The sequence below is a fragment of the Notothenia rossii genome (genome assembly GCF_949606895.1).
Source record: "Notothenia rossii genome assembly, chromosome: 9".
NCBI lineage: Eukaryota > Metazoa > Chordata > Actinopteri > Perciformes > Nototheniidae > Notothenia > Notothenia rossii.
This window is the reverse complement of record NC_136907.1, coordinates 39219148-39242013: the sequence shown is the minus strand read 5'-3', so window position 1 is coordinate 39242013 and position 22866 is coordinate 39219148. Positions and strand designations below refer to the sequence as shown.

The following is a 22866-nucleotide window of genomic DNA, read 5'->3' as shown; positions in this document are numbered from 1 at the left end:
CATCATTCATCCACATCTGTAAAGTAACTAACTAATGTACTATTTATAATGTTATTGTTGTTACATCCGAAGATGTACATATTGGAATGATTTCGTAACTTACAGTAGGCTATTTTTTACAATGTGTGTTGGAAGGATTTATTAAATTACTATGAATATTGTCATTGTTGAAGGCTTTTAGAGAAGGATGAACTATAAGCCTGACTTACATAACATCTTATACCTAAAAACATAAAAGCCACAATAAATAAATCACAATTATTGTAGTTATTTTTACCTCCCGTATTGCTTTCAACCCACCAGCTTTTATGGTGTTGTTACGTCACTAACTGTAAGCTTGTCACATACAGTCTATGGTCACTCAGAGTAACCTACAGTTAATTTAGCTGCTGGAGAAGAAAGATCAGGGGGGGAGGGGGGAGAGAGCTGCCGCTGTCATTCACACTGTTTAAAAAACTGTAACAACGGACTATTTTTCTTAGCGGATGCATGTCAATTTAAATCAATACAACTTTTTTTTAAATCAATAAAAACATTTTCTAAATCCATAAAAGCATTTAAATTAATATTGGGAGTTATGTCGTTACTCTGTTGAGAATGTGGCCATGTAATAAGCGGGACAATTTGCAGCGACTTGTTCCTTATGGGGAAAATAACACCCGTCATGCAGACCAATATCCCTCCGCTGCGCGTTGGGATCCTGATCTGCCGACGAGGCTCCATTAAAATATAAATATTTTTAGTGAGTTACTGAGTTTAGGCACGTTAATAACGTTTTAATGAAGTTGAATACAGTATATGTATGTATATATACACAGTATATGTGTCAGTGATTTCATGTCAATTCGGTGAACATAAACATAAATGATCGTGGTGAAGATGATGATTAAATTAGGATTACAAATCGAGAGCCGGGCTGCATTTCCTCCCGTTCGTTTTTTTCGACTAAACAACATTATTTTGTTAAATAACAACATGGTGATGTTTTGTAAATGATTACATGTCTCTTATTTAGCACAGAGTATGATATCCGTGACATATGGATCTTAACAAAGTTCCGCTGTACATCCAGCGTACTGTATCTGACTTTATTTCACATGAGCTCCAGTGTGGAACCCCACTCCACCCCCTGGTGGATCAATGATCCATTGCAGCTGGCTTCATTATAATTACATTTATCTATCACGGGGGCGGTCTCAAGTCAAGCTGGAGGTTTTCCCTTGAGCGAGGGCAGATCACGTACCAATCACGGCCCTCGCGTTTCAAACGGTCTGAAATGAATCGCTACATCTGTACATGCTATAGTTTTCTGTTTAATCTACCTAGTGCTCAAGGGGTACATAAGATTATTTATTTCATGTGAATAGAGGCATGTCGTACATTCTTCTACAGGATCCATCCTAATCTCTTATATCTACAGCATTTATCCTTACATTTTAAAACAAATAGTCAATAAAGAGAAACACATTTCTTTGAACAACATTCATGTATTTTTCTCTACAAATAAAACAATATTAACAACCACCACACATCCAGATGAGCTTTTGGTTTTTCCATCATGCAGCCCCAGGAGAATTAACAAATACATCGAAAATAAAGAAATAGAAGAAATAGATAATGTTTGTGATGCATTTACATTTACATTATTGTGTTGGAACACAGCAAGCAAGCTTAAAGGAAACTATTCTCCCGACCAAAATAAAGGTTTATTGTGCCAAATGGCAAAGAAAGGCTTATTTTTGTAACTCATTCATAGTAAACAATTAACAGAAAATGTCAACGCCTAGCCGAAAAAAGGAAATGTTCTTGCAAATCCATTATTTAAATAGTAACCTGCTAATATGAAAGGGCACTTTAATACAAAAAAGCAATGGCATTGCTTTGGAAAAATACATGGAAGTATAATAATGGCCTGGTTTCTCACCACATATGCACTAAAGAAAGTATTACAAATAAAAACAAGAACTGACATTTTGAAGTAGCGCAATTAGTACATTCTGAAACACATGACAAGGGGTACATTCTGAAAACACATGACCCGAGGAAAAAACCCACATTTCTGAAACATGCAAATCAAGCAAAAAGCATGAGCAAAGGAAGTGCAAGGCAGTTGTATCGATGGAAGTTCAGTATGAATGCTGTAAAAGTGCACAATGGTCCATGGCAACAGCTCACTCAAACAGTTTGTTTTTAAACGCTTGGGCTTTCTTGGAGAGCATGTTGCCGTCTAGCTCCATTAACATTTGCTGGAGCACTTCGAACGTGCACTTCAGTTTAGGGGGGTAGTTCAGGTTTATTGCATACATTAGTCCAAACAGCATGGTAGCAGCTAATGCAATGTTGTCCACATCAGTTAGTACCTGTTGGCCTTCCAGGACAATCTGTCCTCTGGTCTCATGGTGGAATTGTGTTTGAAGACATAAAGTCCCACTGTAATCCCCTGAATGGACCGCAGAATGACGTCTTCATTTTCTGCCTGCAGAGCGCACAGTCACAAAAGGAACAGAGTGAGATCTAACAAATCAATACATACAGTATATACCCATTACTAAGTCCCTGTGTTTAACAAGTACATTTGGTCAGATTTCCGTACTTTTAAGCCTCCTTGTTATCTGATATACTCCTGTCTGACCTGATAAAAAATGTTTCATTTCCTGTATCCGTTTTAAATTAAAAGCCCTCTAGCTTTTCAGTGTAGTCTGGCTATTAAAAAAAAAACAGGGATGTTCACATACTTTAGGCTATATACTATATGGTGTTTCAATAAATACATATTTTAACGCCCAACAAAAAAATCAAAAGGTCAAATATTACTTCTACTGACCACAAACTCTCTCATTGAGGTACACACACAGCCCCTTGAGAAGACATTCTCGCCCTAAATCGACATCATCAACCTAAGTGAAGGGGAATAAGAAAAGAAAGAATCTATTTTGCTCAATGAAATGTGCACATTATTGACTCGATGTATAATTTCCTTAAAATTAATTCTTACTTGAGTCATGTTTGACATAATACAGTTCAGACGCTGGCCTATCTGTCCTCCTCTCTTCTCAAAAACCTTCAGAATTTTGTCAGATAGCACATCCAGCTAAGAGAGAAATCTTGATTGGAGGGGCAGGGTTGTTATGCACTTAAACTAGGCATTTATCAAAGAAAACTAAATATCACAGTCATAAAAATCATGAAATCATTTCATTTTCTAATGATGTTATGATAGTTGTGTGCTTGCCTCAAAACGATGCAGAGAAACTAGTCCATGCATTTGTTACTTCAAGGCTAGCTTATTGTAACTCTTTATTATCAGGGTGTACCAAAAACTCAGTTAAGTTGCTTCAGCTGATTCAAAATGTATTGACCAGAGCACGGAAAAGGGACCACATTACTCCTGTTTTGGCACTATAGTGGGAATAACTTTTTATATCAAGTACGAACAACCAGGTTAGACTACATTACATTTCATTTAGTTTACGGTTTTTTCCAAAGCGACTTAAAATAAGTATTAGTGTAATATAAGACTACATAAGAAACACCCTTATAGCCATTTCAACAAACAAAACATTATCACTTTTGTGAAAGAGGCTTTATCACAGAATGTTTGACTTTTGCCTCTCACTTGCTGAATAACTTTTGCCTAATAACTCAGAAAATGTGTATATCCCTGCAATGTTTGCAGTATGTAAATGTTATGAATAAATATTCAGAAATTGTCAGACTAATACCAGTTTTCAATTAGTTAAAGATCAACTTTGAGTTAGTCAAGTAAATCACACAAAACATTTGAATACTCACCATTTACTACAGAGCCTTTGGAACAATGTTCAAAGGAAGGCTGAGGTCAATCGTCTCCACAAAAATTACCTATCACAGAAAAACATATTTGAAATTATTTGATTATTCACACACAAATAAAACAAAAATGTTCTGCTCCTTAAAGGTGACATTTACCATTTAATTATGTATCTTTAGGTTAATATGAACCAACTTCGGCCGAGATGGGCGCCTCCAGTGTAAAGAGCTACAGTAGCCTATACTAATGCAATGAGTACAACTTTGTACGGAGCCATACACATCAGCGTTGCAAGCTCATTTCCATTGGTTTCAATGGAGACGTGCACTGCAACAGCGCGCACCGCTCTTCATATGACGAAGAACAACCAATCACAACTGAGAAACATCTCAACTTCCGTAAACACAAGTGTACGGAAAATATGGAAGATAAGTTCATTTCACAGCGGGTGGATCGTCACCCTTACTTGATCTGTCCGGCATGTCCCCCATATTCATGGTATGTGCACCGCTGCTAAAATGTAACACAATCATTAATATCCTCCACTTTCCAGTATCAAGTGTCGCTTTCCGGGACACACCCCCACATACAATATTGTGTGTCTGTTTTGATCTGTGTGTATTTACGGTATTTACATGAACACAGAGCGGATCAAAGCAGAGACATAAACACAGTTTTTTAGGGAAAACACTGCGGTCCCACAGACAATATTGTATCTTTAACAATCAACGCCTTAAATGGGTAAAGATGGTCGCTTAACGCAAGGTAGGCCTACAACCTGCATCAGTGCCCTTAAAAGTCGGCACATGAGTAGACATGCAGAGCCGGACCGACTCAGTAAAGTTCTACACCGCCTGACAGCAGACATGAAACAATAATTTAAAACAAGACGTAGCCTATAGACATGCAAACATGTCGCAAGCTCATCCATCAGATATGACTCCCCCCTCCCCACTGAGCTCGGTTTAATGTGCATAAATTTGGGCAAGGTTCATAGTTTTAAATATTGTAAATCAAGCAACTGTCGGACTTACGCTCTACAAATCCTCAAAGTATAAAAAAACACGCTAAACACAAGTCAATCAATATAAACTCACCTTATGATTTTCATGGCTTTATCCTAGCTAACACCAGTGAATGACAATGTTTACAAATTGACAGCTGTATTTACGTTGCTCGTTGTAACGGTAAATGTGAACTCTGCTTTTTGCAAAAAATTCGTCTTGTGATAACCTGTAACTATGACGAACATTTGATGACATTAAATAACTTTAAATAACTTTTACCTTGTAGAGATGTTCTCGGGACAGAACCAGCTTACTCCTCCGATGAGGGAAGAAAAAAATTGTAGAACCCCTCCCCCCCCCTCCTTTGTTTAAAAAAGAAAAAGCTTCACATTTTTAAAAATAAATATATTCAGCAATTTCTTTCTGCTTTACATCTTGTCCATTAAAGTGCCATATTGTTCAGGTTCAATTACGAAACTATTAAAGTACGGGTTTGAGTCCGACCATATTAATTTGTGAATAAAATATTTGTAAATAATAATTAGAAGCTGAGGGGAGTTACAGACATAAACATAACTTTTTTCTTATTTCTTAACATGATTGAGACTTATAGAACGTACACCCCTCGAGATTAACATAGTTCTACATGATTGATTCATGATTCGACGGGAAACATGAATAAATTATGTTTCATATATTAAATGCATATTTGCAAATTGAACAACCCCACTTTCCCCTTTTTTTCAGTGTACGTTCCCAAAAGGGGAGGGACCTGAAAGGACAGCTAAATGCACAGCAGTCCATTTTCACCAGGCCCAACAACAAGAGCAAGGCTGCTACCATAGCAGGGCTTGACATTAACTTTTTGAGCCACTTGTCCTTCGGACAAGTGGCTCAGCCATTTTACTTGTCCGAAGGCTAAACCCACTTGTCCGAAATTTACTTGTGAAAATAAAAGCCTATTAAAAAAAATGAATAAAACCGACAAGAGATTTGGACAATTAATATGATTTAATAACTTAATCAGGCACATTTTATAACATAAACAGTCTGGCATAAAACGCCATTCGATTGCATACCCAAAGTAATTAGCTATTTATAATACTTTATACTTATAGCACATGCATAAGATGGTCTCTTTTGAAAGGTAACATTCTGAAGTTTCTTACACAATAAAGAAAAATCACTTTGGGTGCTTATAAAAAATATCATGCTATGTAATCATGTTAAACATTTATGTTTAAAAATATCACTTTGAGTGCTAATGTAAAAGAGAAACAGGTTTGAACACACTGAAATAAAATAGTTGCTCCTTACTTTTGTGTTCTGAGAGGTAGGAGCTGGAAAACATAACGGTTCCATAGCCTGAAAACTTAATCATACAGGTCCAAAGTCTATAAAAATCCCATGGAAAATTTGTGTATTTTGTAATGTGTGTACCGCAATAATTCCAAAATGGCCTTCCGCTGCCATTCATTCAGAACGATTGAAAGGCGGCAAATTTCGGCTGCCTCCAAATGAGTTTACAAAACGAAATGAAAAATAAACGTTCTTCAAAAATGTATTGGTTGCACGGCAAAAAATGCAGTCCGGAGCCGGGCAAAGTGCTCACGCTGCTGCCCTGTGTTGAAAATAAGTCTTGTGCCATAATACTGATTGATCACTCCTCCAGCTCATCTTCACTCCCCATCAACACCAGCTCATCCTCCTCATCTCCCCTCTCTCTTGACGACCAGGGGTTAAACCCTGGTCTACGCCTGCGCAGGCTTGATGTCCACCATCGCTGGGCAGCTGAGGCTGCATCAAAGTCTTCCAGAGCGGGACCTTGGATGGAGATGAACATGAGCCTCTGGAGTTGAGCGGTGGTAAGGCTTGACCTCCAGTCGGTCTTGACTCGCTTCATTGTAGAGAAGCCACGTTCGCACACTGCAGTGGAGACCGGGAGAACCATATAGATCTCCATCAGATGACATAAGCAGCGGAACATGGCTCTCCTCTCCTCTGGGAATACAATGAGACAAAAATATATGAATTAATTTCCTTCAAGAAATTCTACTTTCTGCTTTTTTTTGGTAACTTTTAAAATACACACTTAACATTATACTGACACACACCTGATTGCAGGACACTGAGAAAAATGTCCCTCATTGGAACAGCTGACCGCCTGAGAGCGAAGCTCTTATACTGGGCATACTCGGCTATAACCTCCTCTGGTGTAATCCCTGCCTTGGCCAAGAGCTCCTTGTAAAATCCAGATAGGCTCTTCATTTCTTCCTGACCATGCTGAGTGAAGGTCTCTCTTGCCACAGCATCAGTGTGGTCATACTTGGGCCAGCAAGAGGGATCTAGTGCCCTGAACTTAGCTACTATGCTGTCTTGATGCAAGTCCTTCAGACGCTCATCCAAGTGACTGATGACTGCATCTGTATGAGAATAAATGCACAATCACTACACTGACTTTGACACCTTTTAATACACCAGACACTATATATATATATATTTTTTTTTTTATTTAAAAGGTGTCATACCTATCACTGCTGCCCTTTGTGGCTCAAGCGTGGAGGAAGAAGCCCTGTTCAGTTGGACACCCTTGTAGCATCCGGATCCATTGCTCTGCTCCACAAAGGTCTCCATGTACAGCCCCATTCTGGTCTTAAGGGAGGACAGGTTCCAGAAACACCTCTCCTGGCTCTCCACCGCCTCACACACTGTCACACTATCCTTTTGAAAAACCTTGGAAAGGGTGGCAAGGTGGTCAAGGACATCACAGAGGAAGTGGAGGAAGAGGACACTGCCGTAGTCCTTCAAATAGCTGGACACCTTCTTGGCCCTTCCTGTCACAGCAGCCGATGGTTTGGGCCGACGTTCGAGGCTTGCCATGTCCTCAAAGTGTGCCAGGATCACAGGAAAGCTATCACACAATACCTGAAATGGTTAAAAATATATATATATATATATATAGTTTTAAAGTTATACTGACAACACGGTTTGTGAAAACAATTAAATAAATAAAATCTATAATATTAAATATGCCACAATACTGCACATGTAACCACTGCATCTACCTTGGCTGCACGGTGAACATAGGGCACCCAGCGGGCCCCATGTAGCGTGGTGGGCTTCAGTACCTTCTCCTCCATGGCCTCCGCAATCATCCGGAGCTCACGAAGTGCTTTTGGAGCATAATGGTACTGCTCATAGATGCTGCATAGGGTCGCCTGAAGCTGTTGCATCTTGGGGTTTTCTTTGATCGCAATGACCACGCCCAACTCCAGACGATGAGCGATGCAATGGATGGGTATGAGATGCGGGACTTGCTCTTTGAGGCGAGTAGCAACACCTGTCCTGCATCCAACATTGACTGCTGCACCATCACTCCCAAAGCCCACCAGACGCTCCCTCCAATCCACCAAGCCAGCCACACTAAAAGCTGAACAAAAGAAAAGACATCAGCATAGAGAACACAGAAGCAATAACTCCCAATACAGAAGCAATAATGAACTTATATGCTACAGTACCGTAAAAAAGGTTTGATAAAAAAACATTTCTCACCTGCATAAACAGCTTCCAGCACACCAGCTGCATTTGCATGCTTAACGTCCTCAATTTTCAAATATGAATTGATGGGACCCTCCGTGTCCATGTATCGAACGTACACCAACTCGTTCTCTAGGGTGGCTGTATCGGTGGCTCCATCAATCATAACTGAGAAGTATTTAGCCAATTTCAGCTTCTGCAGTAGTTTCTCCAGCTCCATTTCATAAATAATAACAACAAACCTGATGGGGGAGAGACAGCAATACAAATTGTTATGGTGTTGTTTTGGAAAGTCAGAATCAAAGCAAGACGAAAAACACTGAAATAATGCATCTTTGCTTGTTCTTTTTGACTGCCTATAAATGAACATTTTGTGAATATCATACCGTTCACAAGCCTTGTTGGACGCATAGCAGTTGGGAAGTTGTCCTCCCGTCCTGTTTATTAACCCATGTAGGGTTGTGAAGTGGGTGAAGGGCTGTTCTGTTCTGGCTACATAATAAGCAGCATGCATTATGTTGGTCATTTTAACCAACATTGTCTCCTCCATCCTGTGGAGCCCTGTGAGGACAGGTGGCAGTGGAGCATCAGGTCCCCTCTGTCTGGCTCTGTCTGCAGCTTCAGTAAGCTGGTGTCGCTTACTTAGAGCATGAGTTGACAAGGTGTCATATCGGAATGACCCGGTTCCTTTAAACAAGGACGAGGACCTGGATTTGAAAAATGGAAATGAATTAACATAATTGAACACACCCTACTGGACTATAATACGGGGATAATAATACGGGGATCCGTTACAGTCATTATTATCTGAATTTCATTGGCTACACAAACGGCCAATCATTTCCAGCGTCAGTCGGATTGATGATCTAATGTTTTACACACAACGATAACCATTTTTGCATAGCAGCAGCTTGCTCTAGCACAGTTATTAATGTCTCGAGTCGTGACCGTTAGCTTGTGAGAACGTTAGGAATAGTCTGCCTATACGTTTTACACTATAGTCAAATCAAATCACGAAAGACTTGATATCTGATCATCAACATAACCACTCCTTCCTCTGTCCACTCCAATAACACAACAAACGACCACCTAATAATAACGTCGACATCAATAATATCATAGAACACATTAAATAGCTTACGTTATCTAGATAATGTTATATAGCATTTTACACAACGTTTGTCAACTGTGAACGTCAGTCAGGATAACTAGCTAGACTACACAGTTCAGTTTATTTCGAATCTCATCATCTTCACACATCAGATAAATAGTCAATTATCTAACGTTAGCAAAAATAAAAGTTGTCACTTACGTGTCTGCAATGTCGGGCAAACTGCGGCAGGTTGAACAGTACATGATATGCTCTTCTCCTGCTTCTTCGGTGTACCGGAGCCAAGGAAACTTCTCGGTCCATGATGGAAGGAAGTTTCTTTTGCGTTTTGTTTCATAATCTAATTTGGAGGCAGCCGATTTTTCAGGATCTCGCCTAGGTCGCTTTCCTGGGGCTTGGTTTGCTTTTGGCGCCTGCAGCCAGGACATCTTGAACTCATTACTCACTGACTGGATATCGAGGATAGATGAGTCGCGAGCGTGACAGCGCATACACACCAGCCGCGCAAGCAGGCACTCGCGGGTTCGTGTTCACACCAATTTCCCGCGGGTCAAATATTTCTACCAATCACTGCAGTCATAATATTGACGTACAGGTACGGAGATTGCGACACTGCGAGACAGGCACTTCAGATGGAATAACGTTACTATTTCGTTTGGGTGATTTCCCCCCCCCCCCCAAAAATGCACTTGTCCGTTCGGACAAGTTAAACTGTATTATGCTTGTCCGACCATTTTTTTTACTTGTCCCGGACAATCGGACAAGCCTTAATGTCAAGCCCTGCATAGCATCTTATCATGTCAGTCACGTTCTTGCGAAACACATGAAGTCTTTCAAAGATGGCGAAGTTGTGAAAGAAGCATTCCTGGAGGCTGCCGACGCGCTTTTGGCGGACAGTAAAAATAACAGTAGCATTTCAACAGGTTTTTGATATAAAAAAACTCAAGTTAGATACCGTTATTAATCAGTTGTAAGTTTTAGTTTGTTTGAACTTATTCTTTATAATTATTGTACAAAATGGTTTAAGAATGCAAACATTAAGATCTGTTCTGTTTAAATTGATTATAGTCTATTATCAATTCAGGTTAAGAAACTAGTGTTGCTTGCATCCTATTTTAATTTCTTTTTATACTCTCATAAAATGCAACAATTATTATTAATTTTGTCTTTTTTATTGCACTTTGGCTGCAGATTCCTGTGTAGTTTAGATCTGAGTTGTCTTATTAGTAAGCCTAATTTATACTTTTGTAGCAACACTATTTTTATATAATGGCAAAGAAAGGGTTCAGAGTCTTTTCTTTTTTTCCTGTGTCATATGTAGCAGCACTGTTCAATGTTTCTTGAAAACATTACCCACTGTAGTATGTGACGTGTGAATAAACTCCAACTCTGTATCAACAACACTGTTGTGTAACTTCAGTTAAATACCTGTTTGTGTGTAGATTAGAAAGAGGTAAGATAAAGGATCTGCAGTATTTTCTGAAGTATTCATCGTACAAAGGTAGTGTTAATTTCGTCAGCTATTTTTTTATTTAGTTTTAGTCTCACTGTAGTCCTGTTAATTTTCCTTTTTAGTTTTAGTCATATTTAGTTACCTTCATCCTGTTTTTATTTAGTCAAGATTTAGTCGACTAAAAGTCTGAGCATTTTAGTCTTATTTTAGTCAAAGAAAACTAATTATTTTAGTCTACTTTTTGTCAATGAAAACTGTTGAATCTTTTTTATTCATCAGATTATATATATATTGCCCAAGATAAGCGAGCTGGAGCTGCGGATAGACACCAACAACTTTGTCCGCAACTGCTGTGTGATGATTATGACTGTGACCTGGCTTCACCCCGGGATACTGGACGCTGCTGTGCAGTTAGCGGGGCGCACTATCCACTGTCAGGACCGCAACAGCGAGTCGGGTAAGCACAAAGGAGGAGGACTTTGTGTTTACATAAACAATGACTGGTGTTCACAGAGTCGAACTGTAGACAGTTACTGCTCCCCTTACATCGAAGCTCTGACGGTCATATGCCGGCCTTTCTACCTCCCTAGAGAGCTAACTGTATTAACTATCACAGCTGTTTATATACCTCCAGACTCTAATACTAGCTTAGGGCTGCAACTAACGATTATTTTGGTAGTCGACTAATCGGTCGATTATTTTTTCGATTAGTCAACTAATCTAACGATTATTTCTGTCACACCCTCCATCTCTGCTTCCTGTGGGCACGGCTCCTTTTCCGGGCTCCAGTGCATGTTTTACCTCAAGTCTGCACACCTGTGAATGTCACCCTGTTGTCCAGTCCCTCTGCCTTAACATAACATGAACATCATTTATTCTTGTCATTTCGCAGACCCTTGTTAATTATTATTTTAAGTTTGGAATTAATTACAGCGTCCATAAAGCTCTAGTGTGCTCTACTACGCTGTAAGCTTGGCGCTGTTTAGCAGCTCGTTGGTGGACACGCAGCCTCAACATAACTGAAATAGCGTTTGCTTAGCAAGCATTAACCATGAGACGTTCTGTTTTCCAACATGTAAGCTAACGTAAACATGACTATGGCTAACTTGCTCAAACTTACCCATGATCCAAAGTAGCAGTCCTCACGGTTCCAGGGTGCTTGCGTTTTAAATGCTCGTGCATCACTGTAGTGCTGCCGTGGAATGCCAATTCCCCTTTACAAATTCTGCATTTCACTGACTTCTTTGGCTTGTCGTCTGTGAAATACTCCCACACTTTCGAAACTCTCGGTCTCGCTTTTTTGAGCTCTTCATCACCCTCATTCTCTCTCCTTTCCGCCATCGTTCGTATTCTTTCTTCTTTGTTGTTAGTACAGAATGCAGTCATGGCAGACAATGGAGAGTATACTGCCCCCAGCACTTCCTGTAGTGCTTTGCATTTACAAATGAACATTTGCGCAGTTTTGAATTAACGTTACCGGCTCTCTGATTGTTTTTATACGACGCGTCGACACTAAAATTCCGCGTCGACGAATTTTTATGATCGACGTCGTCGATTATGTCGACTAATCGTTGCAGCCCTCACCCACCTCCATACTACCATTAGCAAACTGCAGCAGGCTCACCCTGATGGAGTACACATTGTCGCTGGTGATTTTAACCGGGCATCCTTAAAGACTATTCTTCCAAAATTCAGTCAATATGTGAAAAGTGCCACCAGAGAGAGAACCATACTAGATCATGTTTACTGCAACATCAAGCAGGCATACAAAGCAGTGACACAGCCACATGTCGCCCAGTCAGACCATCTGTCACTGCATCTCATTCCAGCCTACACCCCCATCAGGAGACAATCAAAGCCCATCACAAAACATATTGACACCTGGCCTGATGACGCCCTCTCTATGCTACAGGACTGCTTCAGTAGCACAGAGTGGAGCATATTTGACAACCAAGACCTCAATGACTACACCCAAGCTGTAGGCCTACTCTCCTACATCTCATTCTGTGCTGGGAATGTTACTGTGAGGAAACGAACCAGAGTTTTCCCTAATCAAAAACCCTGGATGACAGGCAAAGTGCGGCTTCTCATCAGAGAGCGCAACGCCACCTTCAGATCAGGGGACAGAGAGAAGTACAGCACTGCTAAAGGAAATCTCAAGAGGGGAATTAAAGCTGCTAAGGAGGGATACAGGAGAAAAATTGAGGGTCACATGTCAGATAACAACTCATGGCAAATATGGCAATTAAAGTCAACAGATATTGTTCTAAACTGTATTAAAGTGAACATGTATTATTTGTTATACTGTTTTCAAGTAATCCTATATAACCTTCTCACTTACACTCACTGACCCAGATACCAGCACACACACATATTCTTTTCAAGGTTCTTTCTGTGGCCAATATAATCTCAGGCCCCAATATATCTATGTACAATGTTTGATTGTCTGGGAAAGAATAGTTTGTGTGAAATATTCCTTGGGAAAGTAAAGGAGTGAATTCAGGTGCAAGATAAAGATTGACTCTGTCCTTGTTTACTTCCGAAGCTCTCACGCTCTGTTCAGAAGTCAAATACTTTTTCCGAGAACTCTGATTTGCTGTATGGGGCCCGACCAGAAGTGAATCCAACCAGTAAGAACACCTAGGGGAGTGAGCAACCGACACAACTCCTCCCCACGGACTCTCTGATTCGCTTAGGAGTGAAATCGACCAATTAGAGATTTGGGGGGGCGGAGCAACCGACACAACTCTGCCCCCAAATATGTCTATGTATACTGATGTTTATTAATGCACGATGCCCCCTGTTTCTGACTGGCTGGTCCCGATATCTGTATTGCACGGCAGTATAACTGGGAGTCCAGAGTACTCTGTAACTTGTATTGGTGTTTTTTTACCATTAAAATCTGATTATAGTTATAACTTTTATTCCGGTGTTTTGAACTCCTTCTTTTATTAATCTGAGCAGGCTCATCTAACGGACGGCGCGGAGCGGAGGTGGGCTTTAAGCCACCACCACTGTGTTTGCTCCTACACAGGGAATACATAACCTCACAAATTACCAGGGCAGAATCAATACAACAGTCCAGTCTGACGCCTTGCTAGCAGAGGAATTAAACAGTTTTTTTGCACGGTTTGAGGCAGTCAGACAAACAGCGCCTCCTCCAGTCTACAGCAGCACCTCACTAACACTTCATCAACACCAAGTGAGACGAGAACTGAGGTTAGTGAACCCCAGGAAAGCTGCAGGACCTGACACTGTACCTGGGAAGGTACTTGTGTCATGTGCGGACCAACTATCTGAGATTTTCACCAGGATTTTCAATCTCTCCCTGACCCAAGCCATAATCCCATCATGCTTAAAATCAGCAATCATAATCCCCGCCACCAAAACAACAGCAGCCAACAGCAGCCTAAATAACTTCAGGCCCATTGCCCTAACATCGGTGGTTATGAAATGCTTTGAGCGGCTGGTCTCACATCACATCAAGGCCTGCCTCCCCCCAGTCATCGGTTCGACCTGCTGCCCTCGGGCCGGCGCTACCGTTCACTGAAAGCCCGCACCTCCAGATTCACAAACAGTTTCTTCCCATGGGCCATTAGGACCAGAGCCGGCCCGACCCATTAAGCGACATAAGCGGCCGCTTAGGGCCCCGCAGCCACTAAGGGGCCCCCTAGCAAAAAAATAAAATAAATCTTTTTATTTTTTATTTAAAAATTAAATAAATCTCAGTACACCGTCGCCGTGATAAGTGTGTTTAATTAATTGTGTTAATATGCCTAGATTGCCTACTCTCAAAGTAATGTATTATATTTTTGAGTCAATAATATAATACATTAACCGTGCTTTACCTGAACCTCATCATGACACAAGAGAGGACGGCAGGATTGTAATTTCCCGTGTTCAGTGAATGCAACAGAGGCAAGACACCAGACCAACCAGAGAGTTGAATGGAAATAAACATCTGTCTTATTGGCTGACAGGTACCTATCATGTGAGCTGTGACAATGTTTAAAATAAACTGTCAGTCGGACTCAGAGTTTTTGAAGATGGACATAAGAAAACATTTTCTTAAAAAATACGACAATTCTCAAGTGGTGGCTCACACAACAACCCCAGAGCCACCACTTGAGCCAGGTAAACAAGGTATGTAAATGTCAGTAAACTTCCAAGTTATGCGAACATGTAAGCAAAGCATAAATTACAGCTACGTTGACGTTACTTTGAATCGCGGGGGTAAGCTAAACCGTTAGCAAGTAGCTATAGCTAGCCAGATATATTAAATAAACACTTTGTCATATAATCTAAATGTAATGTTTTTTAGCGTTACCTGGTGATTTCAAAGAAAGCTCTCTAGGAAATGTTGACTTACTGTTCGTCATGAAGCTAGAAGCTACCTTACAGTACACATTTGATCCGGAGTCCTGTCAGTTAAAGTGTTTCACAGTTAGCTTAGCTAAGCATCAACCTAGCACTGAAATATATGGATGTTATGTGACAGTATTTCTGAGAAAAAGTCAGCTGAAATGGTGGCATAGTTGCCACTGCTTTACATGTCAACAGCATGTTTGAACGTATTTGCAGCAGTAAATGTGGCTGTTTGGCCACTGACGTTGCCATAACAACACCTGAATTTAAATGTGCAACCTCTTTTTGTGACAGATTTTTGCAAGAAATTATAATTCTTCTGAATGATATTCCTATTGACAGCTAGTTTCTATGTGAACATTATATGATGGACAGCCAGAGAGAATAAATGAAAAAGAGTTATGAAATACTATATGACAAAACAAGAATACAGTTTAAGTGATTTGTAAGATATCCATAAAGAAAAATCTGTTTACAGTTCTGTTTCATATGGGTGTTGAGATATGTATCCATACATAGGAGGTGAGGACCCCCTTAGACGATGTTAGGTCCACGATGTTTACATGCTTATTTATACAATATGTGTGCTTATGCTAACATCATAAGACAAAAGTTGGTTCCGTGTTGTTTGTAGTGAGAATGCGCTAGAGTGAGGGGGCCCCCAAGCCAAAGCTTGCTTAGGGCCCCCAAAAGTCTAGGGCCGGCCCTGATTAGGACATTAAACACACAAAAATAACTCCCCAAAGCCCCACTGTGCAATAATCATGATCTGTCTCTATGTATACACTGTAATATTTATCATATATATTTTTATCATAATTATATTTTATTCATTTATTTATTAATCGAAGCTGTGTGCACTACTTGCTGGTCGAAAATGTCAGACCTTTTAATCTGTGTTTTAATATATCTGTTTTCAAAGCACTCGCTGGAGCAGTGACTATAAATCTCGTTGTAGGCCTATTCTGTAAAATGACAATAAAAGCTTTTGAATTTTTGAATTTGAATAGAACATTTCAGTCAAACTAGTCTAGCCAAAACCAATAATTTGTCATTTTAGTCAAACTTATTTCGCAATAAGATTTGATCTTGTCCTTATTTGATGAAAAACACAGGTTGAATGATTAAGAATGCAGCTTTGCAGAGAGTATCTGGTCAGGTTTGCGGTGTTTTTACCAGCTGTGTTATGGCCACATTGCTTTCCTTCTGATAAAACAATGCATTCACTTTTTTTCTCCGCCTCATTGTAGTGAAAATGGGCCCAAATATCACATTGTTTCTTTCTCCCAAGCAATGGTGGCTTTAGAGTTTTTCATTGTCAGTCATTTTGACGGACAGGATTGTAACATTTCGGTCATAATCCATTTTACCCGTTGAGTGCACAATATATCACTCACTCCCGCTGACGAGGGGTATTCGGTTAACGCGAGTGCGACCACTGCTCCCAAGCTCTGTTGTTGCCATTTTATTTTCTGTTAAATAAGGTTAGTTAGACCATGAGTTAGACCCGAGTCTTCCTGACAGTTCATATTCTGCCGTTGCCCGGTGTAATTCAAATATACCGCCGCGCGCAGCACGGACACACAGCTGCTGCTCAGCCGCAGCACCGGAAATGGAACTGCTGGGAGAAAAACTCACTATCAGAGATGTAACGTTGTCTTTGATAATATTTCGTCTCCTCATTTTTCGTCAACGAAAGTAAAGAGAGGTTTTTGGCATAGTTTTTATTTATTTAAGCACATTTTCGTCTCGTCACTTTTCGTCAACGATATTGCATGATGATTTCGTATTGTTTACTGCCGTCGGTGCTGTCTCGTCATCGTCTCGTTTTCGTCATGGAAAAAAAGGTCGTTGACGAACATACAGTATTTCGTCATAGTTTTAGTCAACGAAATTAACACTATACAAAGGTCAGTTTTATACAATTAGAAGTGTGTATTTACCTGGTAGTAGGCTGTCAGTAATGGCTACGCCTCTCTATTTGGACTGGTAGATCTCGCCAGACTGGCAACTTTAAAAGTAGCTCTCGGTTCAAAAAAGGTTGAGCACCCCTGGTTTAGACCAGGGGTGCTCAACCATTGTTTTGCTGCTATAGGCTTAGGCCTATAGCAGCAAAACTAGGGGCTGAATCTAATCAGCCCTAACTATAAGCTTTATCAAAAAGGAACTTCTTAAGCGCACTCTTAAAAACGGATAGGGTGTCTGCCGCCCGAGCACAAACTGGAAGCTGATTCCACAAAAAGAAAAAAAAAATAGAGACCAAAAGCCCCACTTGTTAAAACGATCAAAGAGGGGGGAAATGGCGGCTCTCTAAGTGCCGACAGGCAGGAGAGAGGGCACGCAGTTGAGTCCCCGACATTACTCACTCTGAGAGGACACTCAGTACTGAGTGTGTCAGAGAGGAATGGGAGACATCCCTCAAATATAAACGAATAAAGAACAGGGGGAAGACCAAGATGCAGCAGTGCAAATGTCTTTCACTGTCATTCCTCCGTGCAACGCCGTGGTGGAGGAAATTCCTCTGGTGCCGTGTGCTTTAATGTTCTCCTGGGGATCTAACCCAGAGGAGACATATGCCTGTGACACAGCCTCACACAGCCCGTGTGACAGGCGTTGTGCAGACAGGCTGCCCTAATGAGCGCTCTCTGTAATGCACAAACAGACGCTGGAAACTGCGTAAAGCAGCCGTGCGTGCAATATAGCATGACAGCGCGCACACGGGACGGAGGAGATGAGATGTGGCTTCCTCATCTAATGTGTGAGGAGGAAAGAAGCAATCCAAAGGTATTACTCTCGATCTAAAAGAGCTTGTGATCACCTTTGGCATAAAAGCCGGGTTAGGGCGCAAAACAGCTGAGCTGCCATCTCCTTGGATCTGGAGACATGACGGAGCCACAGAGAGAGCAGAAAAACCACTCACCCCTTTAGCTGATGTCAGAGCCAAGAGCTGAGCTACTTTGGCTGACAAGAACTTTAGGGGGACCTGATCTAAAGTTTCAAATGGAGCTTTACTCAGTGCGCGTAACACTAAAGCCAAATCCCATTGAGGCGCCAAAGCGCGTGACACAGGTCTTAGTCTCTGTACTCCCCGTAGAAAACATTTTGTCAGCGGGTGACTAAACACCGTGCTGACACCAAACCTACGTGGCAAGATGAAATGGCAGCAGCATATGTTTTTACCATGCTATAAGCCAATTCCTGTCCAGCAACAGCTGGAGGAACGACAGCACGAGGCAGTGGGCCCGTAACGGGGTCCAGGCTTTTCCCTACACACCAAACGGAACATTGTCCATTTGGCTGTGTAGGATGCTCTGGTGTGTTCAGCAGCTGCGCCGATCGTACACCTCCCTCGCGATTTATGTAGGCCGCCGCTGCTTTGTTGTCTGTTCGAATCAACATATGTTGATTGTACAGCAACGGGACGAAGTGCTGGATCACTTTCCAGTACGTTTATATGGAGAGACATGTGAGCCGGCCACTGTCCCCCCACTGCCTGCGACATGCACGTTCCTCAGCCTGCGAGAGATGCGTCTGTGAACACTGCGGTGTGTGACGTCACTCTGCTCAGGGGCACCCCCACTGACAGGATGTGGAGATTTTTCCAGTCGGTCAAATCCAAACCCACGGAAGGAGGAATGTACACCATGGGTCTCCTCTGACGCACGGGGTCGATGCGCAGGCGAGTAAACCACCTCTGGAGTCTCCTCACTGTGAAGGAGACCCAGGGGAATCACCACGTGACCAGTTGATATCATGTCCAACAGCTGCATCACGGAGAGGGCTGTCACCGCCCCGCGGTGTGTGACGAGCAGGAGGAGAGCTGTCACTTTCTCCCCTCTCCGCTGTGAGAGTCGCGCTCTCATGCGGCTGAGTTCAATTCCACTCCCAGTTAAATGATAACCTGGGAGGGAAGAGGACAGCTCTTCTTCCAGTTGATAATGAAACCCAGGTTTGACAGATGAGATACGTAGCTGTATCGTCTGTAAGCCGCTTCCTCCCTTCCTTGAGCGAGCCAGCCACAGCCGGTCGTCCAGGTAAAATAATACTCTCATCCCCATTCTAAGTAGCTGCTCCAACCGTCTCCACCCACTTTGAAAAAGTGCGCGGGGCCAGGAATGAGAAACGCAGGAATTTGCTGTGTTTCGGGATGATGGTTACGTGGAGGAATGCATCCTTCAGGATTATGGATGTGAACCAGTCTCCCTGGTGAACACTCCAGCACCTGTTTGATCGTCAGCATGGGAAAAGGCCATTCCCTTGTTGGACACTGACAGATCGAGGATGGGTCTCATTCCCCCCACCCCGTCTCCTTCGCGACCAGAAAATAGCGGGAGTAAAAACCCCTGATTTTCTTCCCCTTGAGGAACCCTGGAAAAAGGTTTTCTTTTACAAGAGTTCCTGCCGCTCTGCACGGAGCGCGAGAGACTGTTCCTTGGATGACAGGGTTCCCTGTATCCCGTATAACTGCGGGGGGGAGAGGCGAACTACAGAGACTACCCTCTGCCCATCCGCCTGCTCATCCATCTGTTTCGTTTGGTGTGTAGGGAAAAGCCTGGACCCCGTTACGGGCCCCCTGCCTCGTGCTATCGTTCCTCCAGCTGTTGCTGGACAGGAATTGGCTTATAGCACGGTAAAAACATATGCTGCTGCCATTTCATCTTGCTACGTAGGTTTGGTGTCAGCACGGTGTTTAGTCACCCGCTGACAAAACGTTTTCTACGGGGAGTAAAGAGACTAAGACCTGTGTCACGCGCTTTGGCGCCTCAATGGGATTTCAGACACACGCGCCGCCACCCTGAGTACCAAACAGTACTCTGATAGCGCCGGGTGTACATCTTCTGGATGTGCTGTGGTTGGTGGCAAACCACGCCAGAGCCCTCCACACGCTGCATTTCACACAGGCTCTCATTATGTCGCCGTTTAGGAGAAGACTCGTAAACCGCGCATTCACGCTCAACACCACTGAGGGATGAGCGGAGGTGTGTGCAGTGCTGTCCACACAATGCGTAATAATGGCCCTCTGTGGGCTTATGACGACCGTGGGTAGGAGGTACGTCTGAGACAGAGGAAAAATCCGTGCTGCCTAAACCCAAAAAGTTTAAGGTAGACGGATTTCAATAGCAAGCCCTGCTGTTTTATTAACCGATAAGTTAAAAAAAAAACAGCCGGCTTAGGCAGCGAGCCATGCTGCCAAGTAACCAATAGTCTATTGGCAGCCGGCTTAACCGGGGAGCCTTACTGCATATTATCTTCCATCTGTCCATCGAACACACGCGCCGCCACTCAGCGCGCAAACCTGCTCTGGATGTGCTGTGGTTGTCATGGTGACGAGCCACGCCAGAGCCCTCCAGACGCTGCATTTCACACAGGCTCTCATTACTGTACATTCATTATTCACTGTAACACATTTTCCTGTCAAATAACAGTAAAGTACTGGCAGTCTCTTCACAGACGCCTGCCCTTTACTGTAATACCACAGTACTCATACTGTGAAATGACTTTACAGCCTCTTACTGTAAAAATAAAATACAGTATACTGCTGTAATTTTTCAATTAACAGTAAAATACTGGCAGCAGAGACGCCAGCAATACACTGAAATTATACAGTATTCATACTTTTGAACAATTTCAGTTTATTGCTGTAAAGAATTTAATAATTCACAGTAACATTCTGGTTAGGGGGCTGCCAGTAGATTAGTGTTGAAAATTGGCTGTAAATTAACAGCAATTGCTTAGAGTGTTAAACTGGACATTGAGGTGCGTTCACGCTCAAAACCCCTGAGGGATGAGCGGAGGTGTGTGCAGTGCTGTCCACACTGTAATAATGGCACTCATGGGCTCATTAGGACCGTGTTTAGGAGGTAGGTTTGGGACAGAGGAGAAAACCGAGCTGCCTAAAAACCAATAGGTTTTAAAGACAGCCGATTTATGCAGCCTATATGCTGTTGGTTTTGTGGCACATTTGTAACGGTCATGCTGCCTATAACCGACAGGTTAGGGGTAGCCGGCTTACCCGATGGGCCTTGCTGCTTATTATTATCCATTTGTCCATCTCTGAGTAATACTCTGAGAGCGCTTAACATGCTCTGGATGTGCTGTGGTTGTCATGGTGACGAGCCACGTCAGAGCCCTCGCCGCAGTTGCCCGTGAAGCAACCCAAGAGGGGCCCGGACCGAAAAGCTGCAAGGGGGCCTCCACACGCTGCATCTCACACCAGCTCTCATCCTGTCGCTGTTTAGGAGAAGGCTCGTAAACTGGACTTTGAGGCGCGTTCACGCTCAACCCTGCTGAGGAATGAGCGGAGGTGTGTGCAGTGCTATTCACACAGTGCATAATAACAGCCCTGGGCTCATTACGACCGTGTGTAGTAGGCATATCTGGGACAGAGGAAAAAAACGTGCTGCCTGCTAACCGACAGGTTAGGAGCATCAGGTTTAAACGTCAAGCCCTGCTGTCTAATAACCGCCTGGTTAAATACAGCTAGCTTGCGCCACGAGCCCTGCTGCCTGCTGACTGACAGGTTACAGCCGGCTCTTGCACCTCCACACGCTGTATTGCACAGCGGCTCTCATCATGTCGCCGTTTAGGAGAAGGCTCGTAAACTGGACATTGAGGCGCGTTCACGCCCAAACCCGCTTGAGGAATGAGCGGAGGTGTGTGGAGGCATATCTGTGACATAGGAAACAAGCCCGTGCTGTCTAATCAACCGACAGGTTTTAAAGACAGCCGGTTTGTGCCGCGAGCCCTGCTGCCTAATAACCGACAGGCTATGAGGTAGCCGCTTATGTCATCCGGAGGAGAGCTCTCCTGAACCGGGGGAACGGGGAGATCTCATTAGGCGGCTGCCTTTCTAATGATCTCCGGGAGTTCCTGGAGAATACGGCAGAGAATACGGCAGAGCCGAGATGGCGGATAGAGGGACCCGGTGACCCCGGGACCCGGTGTCAGCCCGGCAGCCGAACCTAGCCTACCGGGCCGACCCCGTGGAGATCCATGAATGGAGAGGAAGGAGTCACCTGACTGCTGCCCGTCACTCGGATCCCATAAATCAAGAGGCGCGCGTTCACACCGCAGCACTTTTCCCACTTTAGTTCATGAGAACTTAGTTCATGAGAACTCTTTAGTTCTCATGAATTACAGAACGCAATTACAGATCGCGTTCACGGCGGAATAAGTCCCTGAGGGAGGATTAGGAAAATGAAGCCGCTGACGTCACTTCTTCTTCTTCTGCTTTGGGTTTACTGGCAGGCCGCAAACCACTTCACGGCGTATACTGCCACCCGGAGTCCCCGGCCGGAAGTCCCCGGAGTTGGGGAAGGCTTCAGTAGTATGGCGTTATATTTGTGCCTCTATCCTGAGCACGCAATGAAACATGTTGAGCATAGAAAATGCTATTGAGCGCGCACTCGAACCTTTTTGAGCACAGAGAAATATATTTTCTCTCATAAAACTCCTGCTCCGTGCGCAGGCAGACCGCTGCACGCGCTTTCTCTCCCTCGCTCGCTCGACCTCTCAAGCCTGTGCGCGCTCAACTTTGCCTGCGCGCTCGCTCAAATTGTCACAGCGTTACAAATGTGCCACAAAACCAACCAATCGGAGAACT

At 42.9% G+C, this 22866-nt stretch overlaps 1 protein-coding gene and 1 long non-coding RNA gene across 3 annotated transcripts; both read right to left on the bottom strand.

Annotated features, from left to right (window-relative positions):
• Positions 1-1477: 1477 nt before the first annotated feature.
• LOC307019593 lies at positions 1478-12477 on the bottom strand. The gene is made up of 5 exons (XR_013802701.1): positions 12019-12477; positions 3793-3861; positions 2996-3104; positions 2825-2897; positions 1478-2476 (listed from the first exon to the last, which is right to left on the bottom strand). It is a non-coding gene; the product is annotated as an uncharacterized lncRNA (long non-coding RNA).
• On the bottom strand, positions 5790-10226 carry LOC307018557 (zinc finger protein 862-like). Of its 2 annotated transcripts, XM_079648840.1 has the most exons (6): positions 8721-10226; positions 8350-8576; positions 7863-8227; positions 7326-7722; positions 6912-7220; positions 5790-6798 (listed from the first exon to the last, which is right to left on the bottom strand). In XM_079648840.1, the coding sequence occupies exons 1-6, from the start codon at positions 8882-8884 to the stop codon at positions 6458-6460; spliced, it is 1803 nt and encodes a 600-aa protein (XP_079504966.1). In that variant the 5' UTR covers positions 8885-10226; the 3' UTR covers positions 5790-6457. The 2 variants fall into 2 exon arrangements, with proteins under 2 accessions (XP_079504966.1, XP_079504965.1); XM_079648839.1 differs by having other exon boundaries at positions 8350-10226.
• Positions 12478-22866: the final 10389 nt, after the last annotated feature.